Source organism: Nyctibius grandis, chromosome 1, assembly GCF_013368605.1.
Source record: "Nyctibius grandis isolate bNycGra1 chromosome 1, bNycGra1.pri, whole genome shotgun sequence".
In the NCBI taxonomy this organism is placed as follows: Eukaryota; Metazoa; Chordata; class Aves; order Nyctibiiformes; family Nyctibiidae; genus Nyctibius; species Nyctibius grandis.
The window spans coordinates 58,264,461-58,286,756 of NC_090658.1; the positions used below are offsets into that span (position 1 = coordinate 58,264,461).

Below are 22,296 nucleotides of genomic sequence, written 5' to 3' on the forward strand. Positions count from 1 at the left end.
TTCCTACTTCTGTAATAGTGACCATTATCACTGTCATTACTGAAACAAAGCCAATTATTATCTAGGTATGATTGCTATTTGAGTTAATAAATTCCAGTAAATAAGAGTCCATCTGCACACGCATTTCTTACCAAATAAGAAGTCACAGAGAACAGAATCACAGAATGGTTAGGGTTGGAAGGGACCTCTGGAAATCATCTAGTCCAACCCCCTGCTAAAGCAGGTTCACCTAGAGCACGTTGCACAGGGTCGTGTCCAGGTCGGTTTTGAATACCTCCAGAGGAGACTCCACAACCTCCCTGGGCAGCCTGTTCCAGTCCTCTGTCACCCTCAAAGTAAAGAAGTTCCTCTTCATATTTAGATGGAACTTCCCATGTTTCAGTCTGTGCCCGTTGCTCCTTGCCCTGTCACTGGGCACCACTGAGAAGAGTCTGGCCCCATCCTCTTGACGCCCACCCCTAAGGTATTTTTAAGTATTGATAAGATCCCCCCTCAGTCTTCTCTTCTCCAAGCTGAACAAACCCAGCTCTCTCAGCCTCTCCTCATAAGAGAGATGCTCCAGTCCTTTGATCATCTTTGTAGCCCTCTGCTGGACTCTCTCCACTAGTTCCTTGTCTTTCTTGAACTGGGGGGCCCAGAATTTTTCACCTAACTCCTAGCATATCAGAAAAAGAATACAAGCAAAGTAGACCAAAACCCCAAAACTCAAGCATTTCATCATTTATCAAAGATATAATCTGTTTTCCTGTTTCTTCTTGTTACTTTACTGATGTTTGTGATGTGTGCAGAATGGCCATAAAAATTCTCTCATCTGTAAATGAATGAGTGAAGATCTAAAGGCATTTGTCTCACTATTTCAGGTAAAATAAATTAGGTTTTCTATCTATCTAACCTATTCTCCAGTGGTTTTCAGAGTCCAGCAACATTGTACAGTTTTCTAGACTAATTTTGAAATAGATCTAAATAATTTAGAAGTATTGGAATCAAAGGAAGAGCAAATTGCAGATCTTATCTTCAGGTCCACTGTGGTCAGCAATTAGCCTATTAAAAGTGAAGGCAAATCAGAACACTAGGCTGAAAATTGTCTATTGTTAAAAAAAAAAACACAAACAGAAAAAATATTACAGTGTTTTGCTTTCTGTGTAACCCTGTAGCACCAATAAGGAAACCCTCTTTCCTCTGTCTTCTCTGCTTTTGCTTAGAACATATTAGCAATTCTATGCAATATGTGCATATAACATGAATTATAATTAATATCAGCCACAGGATGAACTTCTTCCTTACCTCCTGTTCTTAACCTCCTTACCTTAACTTGGAGTACCATATTCTGGGCAATGTTTAGCTCCAACTCTGCCCGTCTCCTTTTCAAATTCTGTAGTTGTTGATCTGCATCCTGGAAATAAATCCAGAGCTCAGCCTTCATTTGTTTAATCTCTTCCCAACCTTGAGCCAAATACTGTGAGTGTATTATCTGTTGCTCCATCTAGAATAAAAAAAATTAAAAGGAGTAGGAATGCTTTAATGCAGCTATTTTTGGACAATGGAGGATGAATACCATTCTTCCTCTGAGCACAATACTGTACTAACAGCAAATTTCTACACTAGTTCTGAAGGGGTAAATATTATCCACAAAAAGAGTCTTAACCTTTAAAAGTCAGAAAAATCAGACTTATCAAAGGAAAGCTGTGAAAAAAAAAAGAATTATCATTCACCTTTGAGAGAAGCAAGTATATCTGAGTGTGTGTATTTCAAAGTGTTCTCAGTCTTCTGTTAAAGCTTAAATTAACTGTATGATTTAGTCTATTGCATGCCAAGAATACTGCTGGACTGTGCCCTACATGCCTTCTCAGTGATCAAATAAAAGCTTAAACTAAACACTTTCATTTAATTTGCTTAGTCCAGTTATTTTGCCTATATGTCTTTTGTAAAATGCCAAGAAGAAGAATGCTTACCGGATCTGAGCCCATCAATCACCTTAAATTAACCGTCACACACAGCTGCTTTTGCTCCAAATACAGCAGTAGGGCGTCTTTAAGGTTTAGACACTCAACCAGTTTAATATATCTCAGCACCGTACCATCTGTGATTTCTTAAAAATGTTTCACTGCTTTATATATAAAAGCAGAATCTTATTCTGATGTTTGGGATACTTTTTAGCTATTCAGTATTTGGATTGCTATTTTTTTATGGATTACCTGGATTTGTATGATTTGCTTCTTTGGTATGGAATACTGTTACTGTATATATTAGATTTCCACTCTTGGCGGAAGTAGCTTCAAAAGTTTGGTTGTGTGTGTATGTGAAACGAAAATTTTCATGTTCACAATAGGAATGCTCATAATGTTTCTTTTCTAGTAACTGTTATGTTTATAATTTTATTCTAAACCCAAGCATTAAGCTACTTTAAAACTTAAAATTGAGGTATACTTGTATAAATTCATATGCTGAAATAGATGCACTCTGATTTATGAATTGAACCATCATAATTTTTTATGATTATAATTAATATTTTAGTATATCCTAACAAGAACATCAGTCTACTGTTAAATAAATAGTAACAGTAAAATATGTCTAAGCTTTAATAAAATACAGAAAGGAATAGACTGAATTGTGTTTTATGAAAACAAATAATTTGGATCAGGTTTTCTTCCATAGAATGTTATTTGTGTGGCTTTAGGCCAACATCTTGTAACATTGCCTAAGCACCTTTAGCAACCTTTGTCATGTGTTTTTGTATTACTACCAAGATAGCAATGTATGGATTTAATAGAAAAAAAAAAAGTAGGAGAAGAAAGAGAAAACAATTTCTAAAAGACATACTGAAGATGAAAGTAAAAAGACATTTCTTTAAACCGTTACCATATACAACCTTTTTAAAAGAGGACAGATCAAGGCAGTTAAAGCTCTAAACAGGATTAAAAGCAGGTTGTTCTGGTTATCTTGTACCGTTTGTTTTGTTCGTTGAATATCTGTTGCTGTACTCTTCACTGTGGCATCTGACAGATCACACATGGAGCACAGAAGATCCAGGTATGTATTGGCTTGCTCCTGCAGAGCCCGGAAATGTTTCACCTGAGGGAAGATAATCCTCAAATAAACTTCGAGACTGTGGAAATAATCTCTTATTTTATTACAATCATGCATTTTAGTATTTTTACTTTAGCTTATTATTTCCAAAAGACGAAATGTAGACATACACTATTTTATTAGGTAAGGCTGCTCTGTCATAATTATGGAAAAGAGTACTGATTATCATCCAATTGTCAAAGCGCTTAGTGACATATGCATTACCTAGCTTATTACTTTATAAATAAAGTGTTGGATAAATACACACAGTTACAACAAGGTGACTTACTTTCCCAAGGTGAATGGGAAGCACAGCTTTATCTGATCATTAAAGTGTCATGTTGCTCATACCTATAAAATTCTCCAGTGTCTGATCATGGGGAATCCAGCCCAGTGGCACAACACGCTTTCCCACACCTTCTGAAACCCTCCCAATGTCCCCAATATCTACAATTGCCAAGATCAGACATGATGCTGTTGAGGGTTCTTGCTCTTGACATTGCCTGTAGGAGCTCACCTCTCCCTATGCAGAGTTTCCTCATCCCAAAAGAAAATCATTACGTTAATGTTGACAAGCAGGGCAATAACATACCTCCTAGAGTCCCAAGGAGGAGGGGTGAGTGACCACCTAACGCAGAGGGCCCGTGGTGGGTCCTTCTGGGCAAAATGTTGAACATGATAGCAGTGTGCCCTTGTGGCAACCCCAAATTACTGTATTAGTAAGAATGCAGACAACAAGCTGTGGGAAGCAATTATTCCCCCATACTTATGCTTGTCAGGCTGTCCCTGATGTATTTGGCCCAGTTTCCCTCATCCTCCACAGAAGAGATATTGGGAAACTGGTGCAAGTACAGCAAAGGGCTGGGGGGATACGGGGCTGTAGTACATAGCATTTGGGCAAGTCTGAAAGAACTGGGTTTGTTCAGCCTGGAGAAGAGAGGCTAACTGCCACCTGCCATTACTTAAAATGGTAGGGGTCAGGAGGGGGCAGTACTGAGAAGACAGAGCCAAACTCTTTGCCAAGGTGAGCAGAAAAAGGACTAGAGGAAAAAGTGACAAATTGCAACAAGGAAATGCTTCCTAGATATGAGGGAAACTATTTTTCACACTGAGAACAGTTAAGCACTGGAACATGCCCTTAATCCTTAGGGATGGTCAGGGCCCTCAGCGCATCAAAGGGCTCTGCAACCTCTATCCCTCTCTCCTTGGAGTTTGGCTGCCTTTGCTTGTGGGACCTAGCCAAGGGAAAAACTTTCAGAAACCTTTCCCCCTGTAAGTTCAGACCCTCACTCAGCTATGGACCTCACTTTAGCTACAATATAGGTGCATCTGTGCCTGGCTGATCCTCCTAGTCTTGCCTTGCTGCCCTGACCTCCTGCCTCCACCTGGGACTGGCCTCATCCCTACAGACTTGCCTGGTGATCACCAGATGGTGGCTGACACCAGAGGGACTCTGCTCTCCTCACCTGTGTGCTGCAGGTCTGCAGGTCATTGGGAAGGTGCTGCCCTGCTGGCCCCACCATTACTCCCTGCTCCCCTAGCCCTTGCAGAGCTGCCAACTGTATGTAGTATTTCAAGGTCTCTATTAAGCCACATAGTGGGTGAGACAGCCCTGAATTCCAGCATTTTTAGTACCACACCAGTTTAATTTGAAAACAAGGTACTAATCCAATGTGAAAAACATTAAGTTACTAAGAATAATCAAGAAGCAAAGAAACCGTTCTTAATGGCTAATGTGGGCTAGAGGCAGTTCCACGCTCTTAGACTGAAAAATTGTTTTAATTGCCTGATAACAGACTCTGTGTCCATGGTACTATGAAACCAGCTCTCATATAGAAACATTAGTAGACAGACCAGCAACTGGACAAGCAGAAAGACACAACCACTTCACTAAACACATCTGTGGAGTATCTGAGCAGGTTTATCTAATTAGCCAACTTTTTTTCAGGTAGCATATTTCTAAGCACTAAGCAGAGCTAGCAAAAGCCCTGTGTGATTTTTCACCTATGGTTATTTTTCACTCAAGGTATTCCTTTTGGAGCTGGGAATAAACAATGAGGTTATACAGCCCTCTAAGAAGGTCAGAGAGAATATTTAATTTCTATTAATATAAAGCTCTTACCTGAACTCACTTTATTAAGGACAACTGGGCATTTTCAAGGGCTGAACTTTTACCTGTTTAACTGCATCTGCCAGGCTGAAAGGTGGCCAGGTAGTTGGCTTTAGCTCTGACTGCACTGTAGACAGCCAAGTCTGGCACTGTTGTAGGGTATCCTGATGATTAACATGCTTCTGGAGTTCATGTTCCAAACTCTGGTACACCTGAAATAAACACTTTGTAAGGTCATCGCATTTTCAGACACCACTTTTGGCTCTCTTCTCCCATCCTGAAAACTGCAGATAAAACAGAACTATTACGACTGCAATTATTTTAGCCTTTGTACATAAAAGTACCAAAGGATGAAAGCTCCTTAAGCTCTCACTGCATCTTCCTAATTTGTGGAGAAGACGGACAATATCTAAGGCATGGCTTCTGGAAAGAAAAAATAAAGATGCAAATGAAGAGCATTGTCTCTTATTTCTGTATTCTTGTTCAACATTCTGCCATTGATCTAGTACGAAGTTTTACCTACCTCTACACATCTTACTGACTATGAAGTCTACTTTTTGTGGTGTTGTTTTATTTGTTTTTGTTTTTTTTTTTTTTCAGACTATGCTGGCTTGATCTCCTAATTGGATTAACAGAATGACCCAGCTAGCCCTTCTTAACTGTATATTCTGTTTTTACTAAGAGACACAGCATTTCCTAGCACATAATTAAGACCCATTATGTATGTATGCAAACTACTGACACTAAGAGTGCAATTTGCTCCCTAGTTTTTGAAGTAGGAACAGTTCTAATTTCATTGCTGCAGCTGCTCAGAAGCTACTGTAACATGAGGTAATGAGGGTGTGGAGAGATTAAGGTAAGAATTGATGGGCAGCTAGTTTAGCTGGCTGGAAGGCAACATTTGGATCATAAGGAGTTGAACAGTAGCACAGTAATGATGAAGTACTACATTAGTAACCTGTAGGCTCAATGTAAATGGAAACAGTAGAAAGAGTTTTACACCATTTAAACAAACAAGTACTTAGAGAAATAATAATGGATATTATTCTTAAATGGCATAAAAACATTTTTTAAACAAGACTTACTCTTTGGGCTGTGCTGCATATGGCAGAATAGCTGTCCTTTGTCCCCTGAAGATGGCTTTGTATGTTTTGCTTAAATTTTGCTTGAAGATGTTCTGGGCATTGATTGACCAAGTAATCACCTTTACTCTTAAGGTTGTTCAAACGATCTTCAAATCCTGCAATTTCTTCCATGATAGCCTAAGAAACAGATAAAATACTTTTAAAGAAATATTTTAAACTTAAAACATGTTCTGCATCACAGCTTTTTAAATGAGGTTTGGGGTTTTTTTTGTTTGTTTTCTTAAATACTCTTTGTCTTCAGATTTGGAAAGAAGTTTTCAGACAATGTGTATTGTTATAGTCAAGCTAAAGCTATTAAAATGTATACACATTGTAAAATCATTGTCAAAAGTATGTACATAGATATCCCACAGAAACATCAGCAGCACTCTCATAATGTGTAAACATTATACGCTTATGCCGCAAGACTACCCCTAATTCTTCCTTTGTTGCATGCTCTTCAGGGCTCCACCAACTTCTCTTGTGTCTAACAGCGAGGACTAAATCTGATGCTGAATCATATCTTATTCCATAAGCTCCTCCACTGTAGACAGTTCTTTCCATTGCCTTTGGTGGAGCCAAATCTTTATCTAAGGAGGTTAATTGAAGAATAACACACTAACCACAAAGAGTTAAAAGATTTCAATATTCCCCCTTGGAATCTCAGTTTCAGGGAGTGGTGGGGAGGGTTGGATTTTGCTTTCTTTTGTCTTCTAGAAAGCATCAGCTATCAATGTAGTGAATGATTATCATTAAGAGCAACAATAACAATACAGTGAATAAAAGCAATGGAAGTAATGTTACAACCTAATAGAAGAAAAAAAAAAGATTTGAAAATTTAAAATATTTTTTTATCCTTAAAAGTGCCAGAGCAAAAAATGCATTAAGAGTAAAAAATGCATTAGGAGTAAAATGACCCTAATCTGCTTTTTGTGGTCTATTTCCTGGGGCACCTCAGCAAAAATATGACACTGAATTCAGACCAGTGTACAACAAAGCTCTTGTGCAGATGTGGTCTCATCCAAGAAACAGTGCTAACAACAAGGCAGATTTGTTAACTGCATTAATGACACTGATGCTTATTTACCATTAGCAGTAAGCGGAATGAAACAGGTGAATGACCACTAGAGCTCTGGAGTGGAGACAGAGAAGCAAAGAAGAAAAATTCTATTTTACCAGACAAAGGAAGTTTACCCAAGAGCAAACCCACCTTGTGGTTAGCTAGTTGCTGAGTGACTATTTCAAGACTGTTACTCTCCATGAGGTCGGGGCTGACCAGCCTGCTGGACATATGTAATAACCATTTCTCCCCTTCTTGCAAATCACTATTGTAATCTTCATGTTCTTTTACTCTCACCTCTAAGGTTTCAACGTATGCCTGCAGGTCCACAACAACCGAAATTAAATATTCAGGTAATTACAAGAATTTAAAAAAAACCCTAAACCAAAACCAACCAAGAGCTTGAAAGCATAGTAAGAGAATTATCTTCTAAATGTATGTTCCTGTGACGGACTCTCACATGATTAGACTCTTACAGAAGACATCAAAGGGGTTCCTTGTGTGAATAAACTCTGTGGTACTGAGCAGTATTTTCACTCCAGATTAAATACCATACTTTGAACATTGAGGAAAACACTAAGGATCTCCTTACTTTAAGAAAAGGAACACTGTAAACTTGACATTAATTTCACTTAGAAACAATTATTACACACTCTTTCAGAGACTGCACATGACCTACCAAATGTTATGGTTGGGTCCCTGCTGCTTAAAGCCTTCACACAAACATATTGCCTGTGATTGTGGTAGGCAAATTAAGAATGTACACATTGATTTAAAACGTATTTATTCTTTTTCACAAAGATTTTTCTTAAGTTTCTCTACATTTAAGTCGTCAACATTACATCTAATGCAACACATCAGTTTTGTGGTACAGATCAGAGAAATGTGTGTAAATTAAAAATCAACAGTGGAAAAAAAAACCATGTTATTGGTGGATGGATTGGCAATTAAAGGTACTTAGGTCAAACATAAGTACTAACATGGTTTGCAGAGTTTATCCTTGTTAGGAGTATAACCTATTAAAGGCATTAGGAATAATCATACTTCAGGATGTATTTAGAAGTATTAGATCTTTCAAAGTACTATATACATGTGGACTAATGAAGCAATGTTAATTAATAATACTCTTGCTGAATTAAATTATATCCATCTTGCAGTTCATTTTCTCCAGTGACTTCCATTCAACAACTAAACTAGATTAAACAGGGTTTGTGTGAGATCTAGCAGAAACAAGAGGCAAAATGGTATAATTTAAGGGCATCTGTCCCTGCAAGAAATAATGTATTTAGAAATCTATACAAAACAATTAAAAATAGTAACAATAGTACAAACTAGTCACTGATATATTTCCCCTTAGTGCTACTAAGACTTCACCTGCCACACTCAAAATTCATTGCAGCTACTCTTGTTAGATCTATTTAGGTAGAAGTTCTTTCCATACTCAAGAATCTCCCCCTGCCCCCTCTGCCCAAAAGAAAAGTCATTAAATCTAACTGGTTCTGTGTACAGGGTGCAACACGACAATATGAAACAAACAGTCAACTTCTTAAAGAGGGGAAAGAATATAGAAAATTGAAAGAACCTAGAGTTTTCTTCCTGACTATTTACCTTTGTTGTGCTGCAGAGTTCCTCGTAACTGCTCTGAAGGTCTTGAATGTTGTTCTTTAGAGTCACATCATCCACCAGATCAAAAAGTGCTTCTCCCTTTTCAATCACTGATTTTATTGAAGGCTCATGGGACAGAACAGTCTGCTGTATGGACTACAATGCAAGCAAGAATTAAAATATATATATTGAACATTGAAGATCTATTTTACTAATTTCCCTTTGCTCCGAAGCACAGCCTTCTATCATGGTATATATCATCCTTTCCAGATGAGAAGAGCTTTGCTACCAGTATAGAGTATGTTTCTCAGACATGCCCTGAGACAACAACTTTGCAGGCATTTAAGAGCAACTGCTCTTTTTGTGAGTGGCTCGTAGCATGGCTGATAATCTGGAGCTGCTGAAGGAGAGGGAGTTAATATGTGTGAAGGGGCAACTGCCAGGGATAAAACTTGCACAGAGGAACAAATTCTGCAAATAGGTGGGAAAGTATCACCAAAGCCACCCCCTTAATGAGACAGTATGCAGACGAGCGCACAAGACTGTTCTCTCAAGAATATGCAATCTGATCTGTTATGTCATGCAGAGAGCAGAGAGCAAGCACACAGCTATGACATACGACTTTGAGTACTGAAGCCAGCGAGAGGTTGTGGGCAGTTTCAGAGAGAAAGCCTTGATGCTGTGCAGGTACTGCTCAGCAACAGCCGAAACATTGGTTTGTTAGCAACACTGTTTTAGCCACAAATGTAAAAGCACAGCACTGTCCGGGCTGCTATGAGGAGAGTTAGCTCCACCCCAGACAGACGTAGTACACATCTTACGAAACATCTGTAATCCTGGAGTATTTTACAAAAACATCATTAAGAGAAGCAATGGGTTTGTTGTAATTTTTTTCTACTCATTTTTACTACTGTAAAAAAAAAAACAACACTTCATTAAAATCCTAATTGAAAATGGAGGAGGCCATAGCAGCTGACTGTCTTAAGATGTCAGTTGAGCTGGGACATTCAGCTTTAACCAGAAAGCTGATTAAGCCAATGTAAACAGAGGCAACGTCTGCAGTGAAGAAGGACCAACTGATTCTACCCTTGCTTAAAGAGCAGTTAACTCTGTTGATATCAGTGGAACTACTCATATGCGTACTCATAAAAGAGTTTTGCTCCATAATAGGAAATTTTCAGATGTGGAAGCCTTATTAGGACATTCACGTTTCAAATCCAGGTGCCCACTCTGGTTCATAGATGCAGGTATCATGCATCTTTTCACTTTGATGCTGATTTGGACATCCAGATCAGAGACATCTCATACATCTGTTGAGGAAACTTGAACAGACACTTGGATCAGAGGATTTATTGCAAGTCACTAGGTCAAAATCAATTCGGTAATACAATGATATAACACCTTTTTACCTTGTATTTGGACAACTGGGCCTTCTTCTCATAGAGTTCACTCTTTGGCTCCGCTGGAGCATGTAACATGGCTTGGTACTCTGTGACCCACTGAGTCTGCGCTTTGTACTTGTCTGAGAACTCCTTTGCCAGCTGAAGGCACTTCTCCGAAGTCATGTGCTCTTTCCTGATGGAGCCAGCCAGCTCTTCAAGCTGTTCCACATGATCTCCGATTTCTTTTCTTAACTGGTCAACTTCATTTTCTTCCATGTACTTCATAGTTCGCTCCCCCTTCTCACGGGCAGATTTCAGTAAACTGTGGCCTATGTCCATATCACTCAATAGCAGCTGTGAAGGAAGTGTTGGTTAACAGAAAATGTATGCAAGCTCTTGCCTTTTTTTTAAAAAAATCATTGTAGTTCTATCATCAGTGAGAGGCTGACTAATTTTTTTTTTTAATTTTGCTAAGGACACAGAAGGAATTGCTAGGGAAATTGAATGGACTTTTCATTACAAAATTGCCTGGAGTTAAGGAGTGCTAAACTAGAAGGAAGTAGAAAAAGGGAATACTTCTGTCCTTCACTGGGCTTGTGAGATAAACACAGAAACTGAGGGCTATAAGAAGAGGATCCGTACTCCAAATTCTGGAATAGATGAAAGTTTTCCCTTATCTTATTATGTTTAAGCTGCATATGAAAAACTCATTTACATGAGTTTACATTTACAAGCTCTGAGATAAAATGTGAGTTTCACTACTGAGTTATTTCAATGAGGAGAAATAGGAAGCACTTCTATCTACAGTGCATAATGGTATAAAATACACATGACAGGATGCCTTGTGAGGGGAATTTATTTTAAGTTTTAACCTAAAACAAAACACATACAAACATGCCTTATAGAAAGATAGGATTATATTATTTAGGACTATTCATAACCTCAACAACCAAACTGTGATCTAATGTGTATATGACATGAGAACAGAAAGTTGTCTACTGGATGGTCTTTATTCTATTAGCTTCTCTGGGCAAGGTGAAGTCAGAATTTTGAGTAGCTGTTAAGACGCATGTTAAAATATAGCCTCTTTCTTGGTGAACAGAAACAAAAATTGCATTCAAGAAAGCTGTACCTCTAGTTTCTGCACTTTTTTCTCCATTGCTGTTTTATCAACTATATCAAACTTGGTGATCACATTTCTGAAGTTCTTGTTAGTAGCTCCATACCAATTTGTGTAAGCACTAAAAGCCAATTCTGATTCGTCCATACAGCGTAATTCTTCTTCCAGAAACTTTATTTGCTCCTTCAAACAAATATGGAGGGTAGGGGGAGAAAACAAGAACCGCCCAGATGTTTATCATTGCTGTTGGCTAAAGATAGCAATAAATTGCCATTTATTAATAAAACCTGATATACTAAGATTAAACACATAGGTTTTGAGTTCTTTCATATCTAGTGGATAATTCTCACTGGGATCTTGTCACGGTGTACATATAGTAATCACTAATGTTAAAACTGAGTTAATATTAAACACTGAAAAAATACTTATATTTTTAGATTTGAATTGTGACTTGTGATTACGGTATTATGAGACACACACTACTTGAACTGACCTGAAGACTGTACCTTATCAATTCAAATTTTCCCCATACCTATGTGTTTCAGTGATAACCTGAAAACATTTCTCTAGAGGTCATTCAGCATTCAAACATACTGAATTCTGAATTTCACTCCTGAAACTGCCAAAAAAGACAGTAACAGCATCTGATTAATACCAAATATCTTTGAAAGGGCATTATCCCAATTACAGTTCTCTAATACATTTAGTCCAATGAAATCTACATGTATGAGTGAGTGTATATATATGAATATATATGTGAATATTATATTATTGAGTCTACAGTAATGAATAAACTCTGATAAACTCTGATTAAGAAAGTCTGTTGATATTTGCTTCTTAACTGACAATTTATGATGTTACAATGAACTAATTTTCATTACTTACCAAGACATGAAGAAGAAGAGTTTGGTAGCGAGACGTAAGTTGCGTAGCCTGGCTTCCCATTCTACTTGCAGTCAGACTTTCCTCTAGTATTTGCTGAGCCAATACCCCAACTTCCTCCACGTCATCTTTGTAGACTGTAATTTCTTCATGCCACTTCTATGACAAAGACATTATCCAGCTTATATGACTGACTCAAACATATTAAACACAACAGGAATTTATTTGTAACTAAGTCAGGAAATCATTGAAAAGGAAAACATACATGGGTTGTAAACATGGATTTACAACAGGAAAATAAAGCAGAATCTGATGAAGGTTAAATGTAATAAATATGCTGGAAGTTCTATCATACCATACAGACTGCATTTCATTACAATAGATTCAATACTCCCTCCCCCCCTGCAATAATAATAGAAATGCAACCTGGACTTCCTATAGAATTTGCTCAAAGTTTTAAAAGTGACTGTAAAGCACAATCTCTTCAAATCTGCTTCCTGTGTTTATTCAGAACCACATCTTCTCCCTGCAGTGACTAAAGGAGAATTATTACATCGACACAGCAGAGACTTCACAACACAGTTGGCCACATTTTACTCCTTACAACACTAACATTTTCCCACTCCAGGACCAATCTTTGTCCTCTGTTATACCTTCATATACCACAGAGCATATGAATTCCAGATTCCCCTGTGAGATTTCAACATTGGTATAGACATACCTTTACCAGTAGAATGGGAGGAACCTGGAGCCAGAAGGCACGAAGCTCTCTTGGATCCATCATTCTAGGCAACACCTCAGAATAAACTGCAATGCTTCCTGTCATTTTCACAGTAAAACCAGGAATTGATGCGGAAACCTCACATGGTATTTTGCTTAAAGAATGACTTAACTAGATTCTTTACCTTCATCTGCTGAAGCTGCATCTCCTTTGTTGCTCTACCAGACTGCCTCCCAGTCCTGATAGCAACTTTCTCCTCCAGATGTGTTAGCCAGTCATTAACCTTCTGAAACTTCTTCTCCATTAACCTCAGTCTGCTTACAGTGGCATTTAATTGGCTTCTTGCTTCAGAAAGCCTGTGCTGATAAACTTGCCAATCCTGCCGTAAGGATTCCAGGGCTCGGTCTTCTATCTGGGGAATGCCCCAGGGAATCACCTCCTCTCTGGCATGGACAGCAGCATTCAATAATGCTTGTCCTTCTGCACAGTGGACCTGCAGCTCCTGTAAAGGCAGAGTTGAGGATATATACCCTACATTAACAGCTTTCATTCACACATGGCAAACAAAGCCCTGGTTCTACTTAACACAAAAGCAGTTACCTCATGTTATCTAGATATTTCCTTTAGTTACCTATGGTTGAACACATATTACACAATCTCTAAGAACACCTATGACGGCATGCTTACTTACAAAGCAAACCGAATATCACTATCATTGACAAGTGAATTGGAGAAAATTATTGAAAAAGCATGCACTAAATTCTTTCCCCTCCTGCTAAGTTTATCATCAGTTCTGAAACATTTGTTGCCTGAGCTGGCATGGGATGGATGCAATCCATTCAGCCACTGCCTTATATTTAAAACTTTCCAGCTGTGGCAAGCAGACTGTAAGACCAATTATAAAATTCAATCTGTTTAAAAACAAGGAATAAGGTGAGGCTTCGATCTTTTAAAAAAAAAAACAAAACTCTTTATTTTTACATATGTTTGAGATATCATTCCAAAATAATTCTTGGTATCTTCTTCTGGACATGCATGGCATTTTCATGCTTAATAGAACTTGACCAGAAAGCATGAAGGGATCCAATCTGATTAGAAAACATAACCAGGAAATTACCATAACAAAATACAGTTGTGTGTTGTCTTAGTTTATATTTGAGATATTGTCCTGGTTTGGCCTAAACCAGGCCGATTTTCCTTTCAGTGATTTTTACTTTCAGCTAAGTCTCCTCTAAGTAACTGCACTTTCTGAAACTAACTACATGTTTTGCAGACAGTGTCCGCTTCCAGGACTGATAACGCTCGAAGTTTGTAGTTATCACTGAGGCACTGGTAGGGATGTTGTGCAGAAAGGCTCTTGCTGTACTTAGTCTTAGAGAAACCAAGGTCACTGCTGAATTCCTCACTGCTTATGAGTGAAGAGCCGAAGGGGGGTCGCAGCTGCAGGGGGGAGCAGACAGGGCAGGTGACTCAAAATTGACCAACGAGGGTATTCCATCCCATACACGTCATTCTCGGTATAAAGCGGGGGGATCACGAGGGTCTCGCTCTCTTTTCTGCTATGGCCGGTGTCCAAGGAGGACTCCGACTGTTTTCCTGCTGCCCCCGATCCCGATCTGTGCATTCCTGAATCCAGCTCTCGACCGTCGCTAGGCCCAGCCTGGGCCTTCCCGGAGCCTGTCCTGCAGTGCCGGTGATGACGTTGCCGACATCGGGGGAGCTCGATCTTGGTTTTGTATATATATTTGTATATATTTGATTATTCCAATATTATTTTTATACTCTTTTTCATTATTATAGGTTTATTAAAACTGTTTTAACTTTCCAACCCGTAAGTCTCTCTCTCCCTTTTCCCTTTCCCTTTCCCTTCGGGTGGGGGGGGAGGGTTAACAGAGAGCGTCTGCTGCAGGTTTAATAGCCAGCCCAGCTTTAAACCGTGACAGATTTATTGGCGCCCAACGTGGGGCTCGAGAGAAGCTCCAACAGGTTCCTCTGATAAGTCGAATCCCAGCTCCGGCGGGAGGAGACCCAGAGAGCTCAGCTGAGAGAGTATCAGATTTCTTCCTTTGAGATTTACGAGGGGTTGGAAATTAAAACAGATAGCGAAGATAATAATGTCATTTTTGAATGCTGTGTTATCTCATCTCTTTATAAAGCCTTTTACAGAGTTAAGTGTAATGATACCTTACTTGCCGTATGCGCTGTTTGTTACTGTTTATGTGCAGTTTATCACTGCTGGGCACTGGTCAATGTGGATTGTTTTGTTATGGCGTTTCATACTGATTTATGTCGTGATAAACTGGGCTATTACTATTCTGACCGCAGTAGCAGCGATTTTATCTGCGGACTCCGGGCGTCCTTTAGCTGATTGTGTTAATGATTACACTTCCAATTTTACTTCGGGAAATAGTACCTTCTCCTTTTCTGCCAAGCGGATTCCTCTAGATTTTGTGAAATTAAGATGATGCTGTCTAGGTGGCATGTTTTTATTTTCGGTTGTCCTGAATGTGTTTCTGATGTGGGATAAGATTAAATATCGGTGCAGGGACAGTTGTAGGTGTTATGCAGCCACCTCAGATCCTACAGCATGTGCTGCCGCTACAGCTCGCACCGCAGCTGCTACACCCCCCAAGATGGCCACTGCAGCTACTCAGACTCTAACGAGTCTCAGCACTCCCACAACAGCCACTGCATCTACTCAGACCCCAGCATCTATCGAATCTGTACCAATTGCTCCTGTAACCAGGAAGAAATACCAAAAGAAATCAGCTCGTGAAGAGAAGGATGATGACTCAGAGCCTTCTAAGGCAGAGCCATCACGTGACCCAGGTGAGGGCCCTTCTCAGTCAGAGTCAGGGCCTGACACAGATGGGGGTTCCCTTGATCATCATTTTAAAGCAGACCCATCACAGAAGAAAGGTCCTTCTAAAGCAGAACTATCACAAGAGGAGGACTCGGATGTAGAGATAACCTACCACTCTTTATCCCTGAAGGACCTGAGAAATATAAGGAAAGACTTCAGCCGTTATGACGGTGAGCCAATTATTACCTGGCTGCTCCGATGCTGGGATAATGGGGCAGATAGCATGCAATTAGACGGTAGAGAAGCCAGACAGTTGGGATCCCTGTCCAGAGATGGTGGTATTGATAAGGCGCTTGCAAGAAAGTCAAACACTATCAGTCTCTGGAGGCGACTCTTGTCAGCTGTAAAAAGCAGGTATCCCTATAAAGATGATGTTATGAGCCACCTAAGCAAATGGACCACTATAGAAAAAGGTATTAACTACCTTAGAGAACTAGCTGTGCAAGAGATCATTTATAGACACCCACGGGAAGTTGTAGATCCTGTAGATCCTGATGAAGTGGAATGCAACCGATCCATGTTCTGGAAGGTTGTGAAGAATGCTCCACCGACATACACCCATACATTGTCAATCTTAGTCTTGGGAGAAGATGCTATGGCACGATCTAGTGTGGGTGAAATGGCTAACTGTATGCGACAGTATGAAGATAGTATTTCTTCCCCACTGCAGACCCGCATCTCAGCTGTGGAAAAACTGACTAAGGAAAACAAGGACTCATTTAAACAACTGTCAGACAAACTGTCCAGGATAGAGAATAAACTTGACTCTCTACCCACACAGGCGTGCGTTGCAGCTGTTAAGAGAAAACGGCCTCCTACAGGACCAGCTCAAAGGAAACGGAACACATCACGAGGTATCCTGTGGTTTGCCCTGCGTGGTTATGGGGAGGACATGAACAGAGGGCATGGACAACCTACCAGTACCCTACAGGCACGAGTACGTGAGTTGCAAGCTAAAAGAAATACCAGAGAGAATTTTTCTAGGAGGATGGCTGCTCCAGTTACCAGTGAGCAGGACCCCAGTCAGGGTAGATGGGCCTCAAATTCCTTTTTCCCAAGTGTGAATAGGAGAAATGAAGGTCCAGTCCCTGTCAGCAGCACGAATCCATTTCTTAATTAGGGGGGCCCTGCCTCCAGCCAGGTGGAGGAAAGGGACAACCGAGTTTATTGGACTGTGTGGATTCGATAGCCTGGCACATCAAAACCACAAAGGTATCGAGCCTTGGTAGACACTGGTGCACAGTGCACCCTAATGCCATCGGATCATAAAGGGGCAGAACCTATCAGTACTTCAGGAGTAACAGGAGGATCTCAAGTGTTATCTGTATTGGAGGCCGAAGTGAGCCTAACTAAAAATGAATGGAAAAAGCACCCCATTGTGACTGGCCCAGATGCTCCGTGCATCCTTGGCATAGACTACCTCAAGAGAGGGTATTTTAAGGACCCAAAAGGGTATAGATGGGCCTTTGGTATAGCAGCTGTAGAGACTGAGGACATTAAACAGCTGTTTACCTTGCCTGGCCTCTCAGAGGATCCTTCTGTTGTGGGGTTGCTGAAGGTTGAAGAACAACAGGTGCCAATTGCTACTACCACGGTGCACCGACGACAATATCGCACCAATCGAGACTCCCTGATCCCCATTCATAAACTGATTAGACAATTAGAAAATCAAGGAGTGATTAGTAAGACTCGCTCACCCTTTAATAGTCCTATATGGCCAGTGCGAAAGTCTGATGGAGAATGGAGATTAACTGTGGACTATCGTGGCCTAAATGAAGTTACGCCACTGCTGAGTGCTGCTGTGCCAGACATGCTAGAACTTCAATACGAACTGGAGTCAAAGGCAGCCAAGTGGTATGCCACCATAGACATAGCTAATGCATTTTTCTCTATTCCTTTGGCACCAAAGTGCAGGCCACAGTTTGCTTTTACCTGGAGAGGTATCCAGTATACCTGGAATCGACTGCCCCAGGGGTGGAAACACAGTCCTACTATTTGCCATGGACTGATCCAGACTGCACTAGAAAAGGGTGGAGATCCAGAACATTTGCAATACATTGATGACATCGTTGTATGGGGTGATACAGCAGCAGAAGTTTTTGACAAAGGGGAGAAAATAATCCAAATTCTTCTGAAAGCTGGTTTTGCCATAAAAAGAGGCAAGGTCAAGGGACCTGCCCGGGAGATCCAGTTTTTAGGGATTAAATGGCAAGATGGGCGTCGCCAGATCCCGATAGAGGTGATCAACAAAATAACAGCTATGTCCGCACCAACTAACAAAAAGGAAACACAAGCCTTCTTAGGCATTGTGGGTTTCTGGAGAATGCATATTCCAGATTACAGCCAGATAGTACGCCCTCTTTATCAAGTGACCAGAAAGAAGAATGATTTTCAGTGGGGCCCTGAACAAAGACAGGCTTTTGAACAGATTAAACAAGAGATTGTGCATGCAGTAGCCCTTGGACCAGTCCGTACGGGACAAGATGTTAAAAATGTGCTCTACACTGCAGCTGGGGACAATGGTCCTACCTGGAGCCTCTGGCAGAAAGTACCAGGGGAGACTCGAGGTCGACCCCTAGGATTTTGGAGTCGAGGATACAAGGGTTCCGAGGCCAATTACACCCCAACTGAAAAAGAGATACTGGCAGCATATGAAGGAGTTAGAGCTGCTTCAGAGGTAATTGGTACTGAAGCACAACTTCTCCTGGCACCCCAATTACCAGTACTAGGCTGGATGTTCAAGGGTAAGGTTCCTACTACTCATCATGCAACTGATGCTACATGGAGTAAATGGATTGCATTAATTACACAGAGGGCTCGAATAGGAAACCCTAATCGCCCAGGAATCTTAGAAGTGATCATGGACTGGCCAGAAGGCAAAGACTTCGGAATGCCACCAGAAAAGGAGGTGACACGTGCTGAAGAAGCCCCACCATATAACGAACTACCAGAGGATGAGAAGAAGTATGCCCTGTTCACCGATGGCTCCTGCCGTCTTGTAGGAAAGCATCGGAAGTGGAAAGCTGCTGTATGGAGTCCTATACGACGAGTCACAGAAGCCACAGAAGGACAAGGGGAATCAAGTCAATTCGCAGAGGTAAAAGCCATCCAGCTGGCTTTAGACATTGCTGAACGAGAAAAGTGGCCAAGGCTGTATCTTTATACTGACTCATGGATGGTGGCAAATGCCTTGTGGGGGTGGTTAAAGCAGTGGAAGCGAAGCAACTGGCAGCGTAAAGGTAAACCTATTTGGGCTGCTGAACTGTGGCAAGATATTGCTACTCGGCTAGAGAAACTAGTCGTGAAGGTACGTCATGTAGATGCCCACGTACCTAAAAGTCGGGCAACTGAGGAACATCGAAACAACCAACAAGCAGATCAGGCTGCTAAAGTGTTCCAAATAGATTTGGACTGGGAACATAAAGGTGAACTATTTTTAGCTCGGTGGGCTCATGACACTTCAGGACATCAAGGAAGAGATGCAACATACAGATGGGCTCGTGACCGAGGGGTGGACTTAACCATGAACTCTATTGCACAGGTTATCCATGATTGTGCAACATGCGCCGCAATTAAGCAAGCCAAACGGTTAAAACCTTTGTGGTATGGGGGGGGGTGGTTGAAATATAAATATGGGGAGGCCTGGCAAATTGACTACATCACACTCCCTCAAACCCGCCAGGGTAAACACTATGTGCTTACCGTGGTGGAGGCGACCACCGGATGGCTGGAAACATACGCTGTGCCCCATGCCACTGCCCGGAACACTATTCTGGGCCTTGAAAAGCAAATCTTGTGGCGACATGGCACGCCAGAGAGAACTGAGTCGGACAATGGGACTCATTTCAAAAATAGTCTCATAGACAACTGGGCCAAAGAGCATGGCATCGAGTGGGTATATCATATCCCCTATCATGCACCAGCATCTGGGAAAATTGAACGGTATAATGGGCTGTTGAAAACTACCCTAAAAGCAATGGGGGGTGGAACCTTTAAAAACTGGGATGAGCATTTGGCACAAGCTACCTGGCTAGTTAACACCAGAGGATCTATCAACCGAGCTGGCCCTGCTCAGTCAGATCTTTTACATACAGTAGAAGGGGATAAAGTCCCTGTGGTGCATGAAAGGAATCCGTTGGGAAAAACTGTCTGGGTTCTTCCTGCTACGGGCAAAGGTAAACCCATTCATGGGATTGCTTTTGCTCAAGGACCTGGATGTACTTGGTGGGTGATGCTGCAGGATGGTGGAGTCCGATGTGTCCCTGAAGGTGATCTGATCTTGGGTGAGAATACTTAATTCTGAACTGCATGATGTTAATTGCTGCATAATACTAACAGTGTTCATAAGTGTCTTTCAGGTTGAAGCAGTGGTGATGGGAATGGAGCTAGCTGCAAGTGGCATCCAGTAACCTCCTCGAGACTGACATCTTTAACCTGCAACCCGTGGGCACAAACCGTGACAAAACTCATACCATGTCTCCTGCCCTGAGAGACTCCTAGCCAGATGGAAACCCACAATCCTGAACTAAATGAACTTGATGAACTTTTTTTTTTTTCTGTATAGAGATGAATCATAAACTAATGTTATCTGTATATATTTTAAAGTGAAAAGTTAGTGGTGATCTGAGTATGACGTGAATGGTATGGAATAAGGGGTGGAATGTCCTGGTTTGGCCTAAACCAGGCCGATTTTCCTTTCAGTGATTTTTACTTTCAGCTAAGTCTCCTCTAAGTAACTGCACTTTCTGAAACTAACTACATGTTTTGCAGACAGTGTCCGCTTCCAGGACTGATAACGCTCGAAGTTTATAGTTATCACTGAGGCACTGGTAGGGATGTTGTGCAGTAAGGCTCTTGCTGTACTTAGTCTTAGAGAAACCAAGGTCACTGCTGAATTCCTCACTGCTTATGAGTGAAGAGCCGAAGGGGGGTCGCAGCTGCAGGGGGGAGCAGACAGGGCAGGTGACTCAAAATTGACCAACGAGGGTATTCCATCCCATACACGTCATTCTCGGTATAAAGCGGGGGGATCACGAGGGTCTCGCTCTCTTTTCTGCTATGGCCGGTGTCCAAGGAGGACTCCGACTGTTTTCCTGCTGCCCCCGATCCCGATCTGTGCATTCCTGAATCCAGCTCTCGACCGTCGCTAGGCCCAGCCTGGGCCTTCCCGGAGCCTGTCCTGCAGTGCCGGTGATGACGTTGCCGACATCGGGGGAGCTCGATCTTGGTTTTGTATATATATTTGTATATATTTGATTATTCCAATATTATTTTTATACTCTTTTTCATTATTATAGGTTTATTAAAACTGTTTTAACTTTCCAACCCAGAAGTCTCTCTCTCCCTTTTCCCTTTCCCTTTCCCTTCGGGTGGGGGGGGAGGGTTAACAGAGAGCGTCTGCCGCAGGTTTAATAGCCAGCCCAGCTTTAAAACATGACAGATATATATTCAGATTTCAAAATGGATTTAGATTTTGTAAAGTAAACTATAAAAACAAGACATATATGGAGAGTCCCTGATCATACAAAGACCTTCTCAGTATCCTGAATAAAGTAATAAATATTTCATAACTCAAGTACAGACCTTTTGCTAATTCAACAGGTATGAAAGTATTTTAAACCAGCTTAAGATCATAACTGGGAAATTACTGAAGTACTATTGGTACATCCTTCACTGTCACTTAAGTTATGCAGTACTAGTCTTCCCACCTCACCATGGGAGCTAGCCTACATGACTGGAACTGCCTGAAAGTCGATGTATCTGCACTGTAAGCAATAAAAGATGAAAGACCAATAAAAAGAATACTTTCGATATTCTGTGAAACACAGGGAAGAGGTAGGCCAACGTCTAAAACAAATTCAGTACTTGCAAGAAAGCATTAGTATGCCAAGAGATTTCATCCAAAGCGTGACACTTCTTTCTGGAAATGAGTGACAATGTTTTCACTGACTTCACTGGAACCACTTTTGAGCAGCAAAGTACTTATATATAATGTTATTCCAAGCTGTTCTTGAGACAAAAAAAAAGAGATGCAATTTTTGTCTGGTAATTAATATTATTCTGTTACTTTACAAGTAGGATTTTTTTTTGTTTACTTAGGGTGTCACACATTATGTACCTGTAAGTCAAGGAGTGTTGCTTCTTGTTTCTGGGCATCACCATCAAGATGTGATAAACAGTCAAGTTTTTCCTGTTCCTTCTCCAGCCATACTTCAAAGGTCTTCAGATTTCTTTGGTACTCTTGATGTAAGTTAAGCAGTCCTTCGGCTTTTGCTACTGCCTCCTGCTTGTTAAAATAATTACATATATGTATATATCTCTTAGTGTATCATCAAACCAAGAAAACATAAAACCTGGACTTCC

At 40.8% G+C, this 22,296-nt stretch overlaps 1 protein-coding gene across 1 annotated transcript in view; it reads right to left on the bottom strand.

Annotated features, from left to right (window-relative positions):
- The window catches only part of LOC137660879 (nesprin-1-like), a 233,977-nt gene that overhangs the window by 102,515 nt on the left and 109,166 nt on the right, over positions 1-22,296 (bottom strand). Inside the window, 11 exon segments of the mRNA XM_068396056.1 lie at positions 1,307-1,483; positions 2,947-3,072; positions 5,242-5,388; positions 6,262-6,438; positions 7,511-7,678; positions 8,969-9,121; positions 10,375-10,701; positions 11,480-11,650; positions 12,353-12,508; positions 13,255-13,572; positions 22,052-22,216. Of these exon segments, the coding sequence (XP_068252157.1) occupies positions 1,307-1,483; positions 2,947-3,072; positions 5,242-5,388; positions 6,262-6,438; positions 7,511-7,678; positions 8,969-9,121; positions 10,375-10,701; positions 11,480-11,650; positions 12,353-12,508; positions 13,255-13,572; positions 22,052-22,216 (2,085 nt within the window).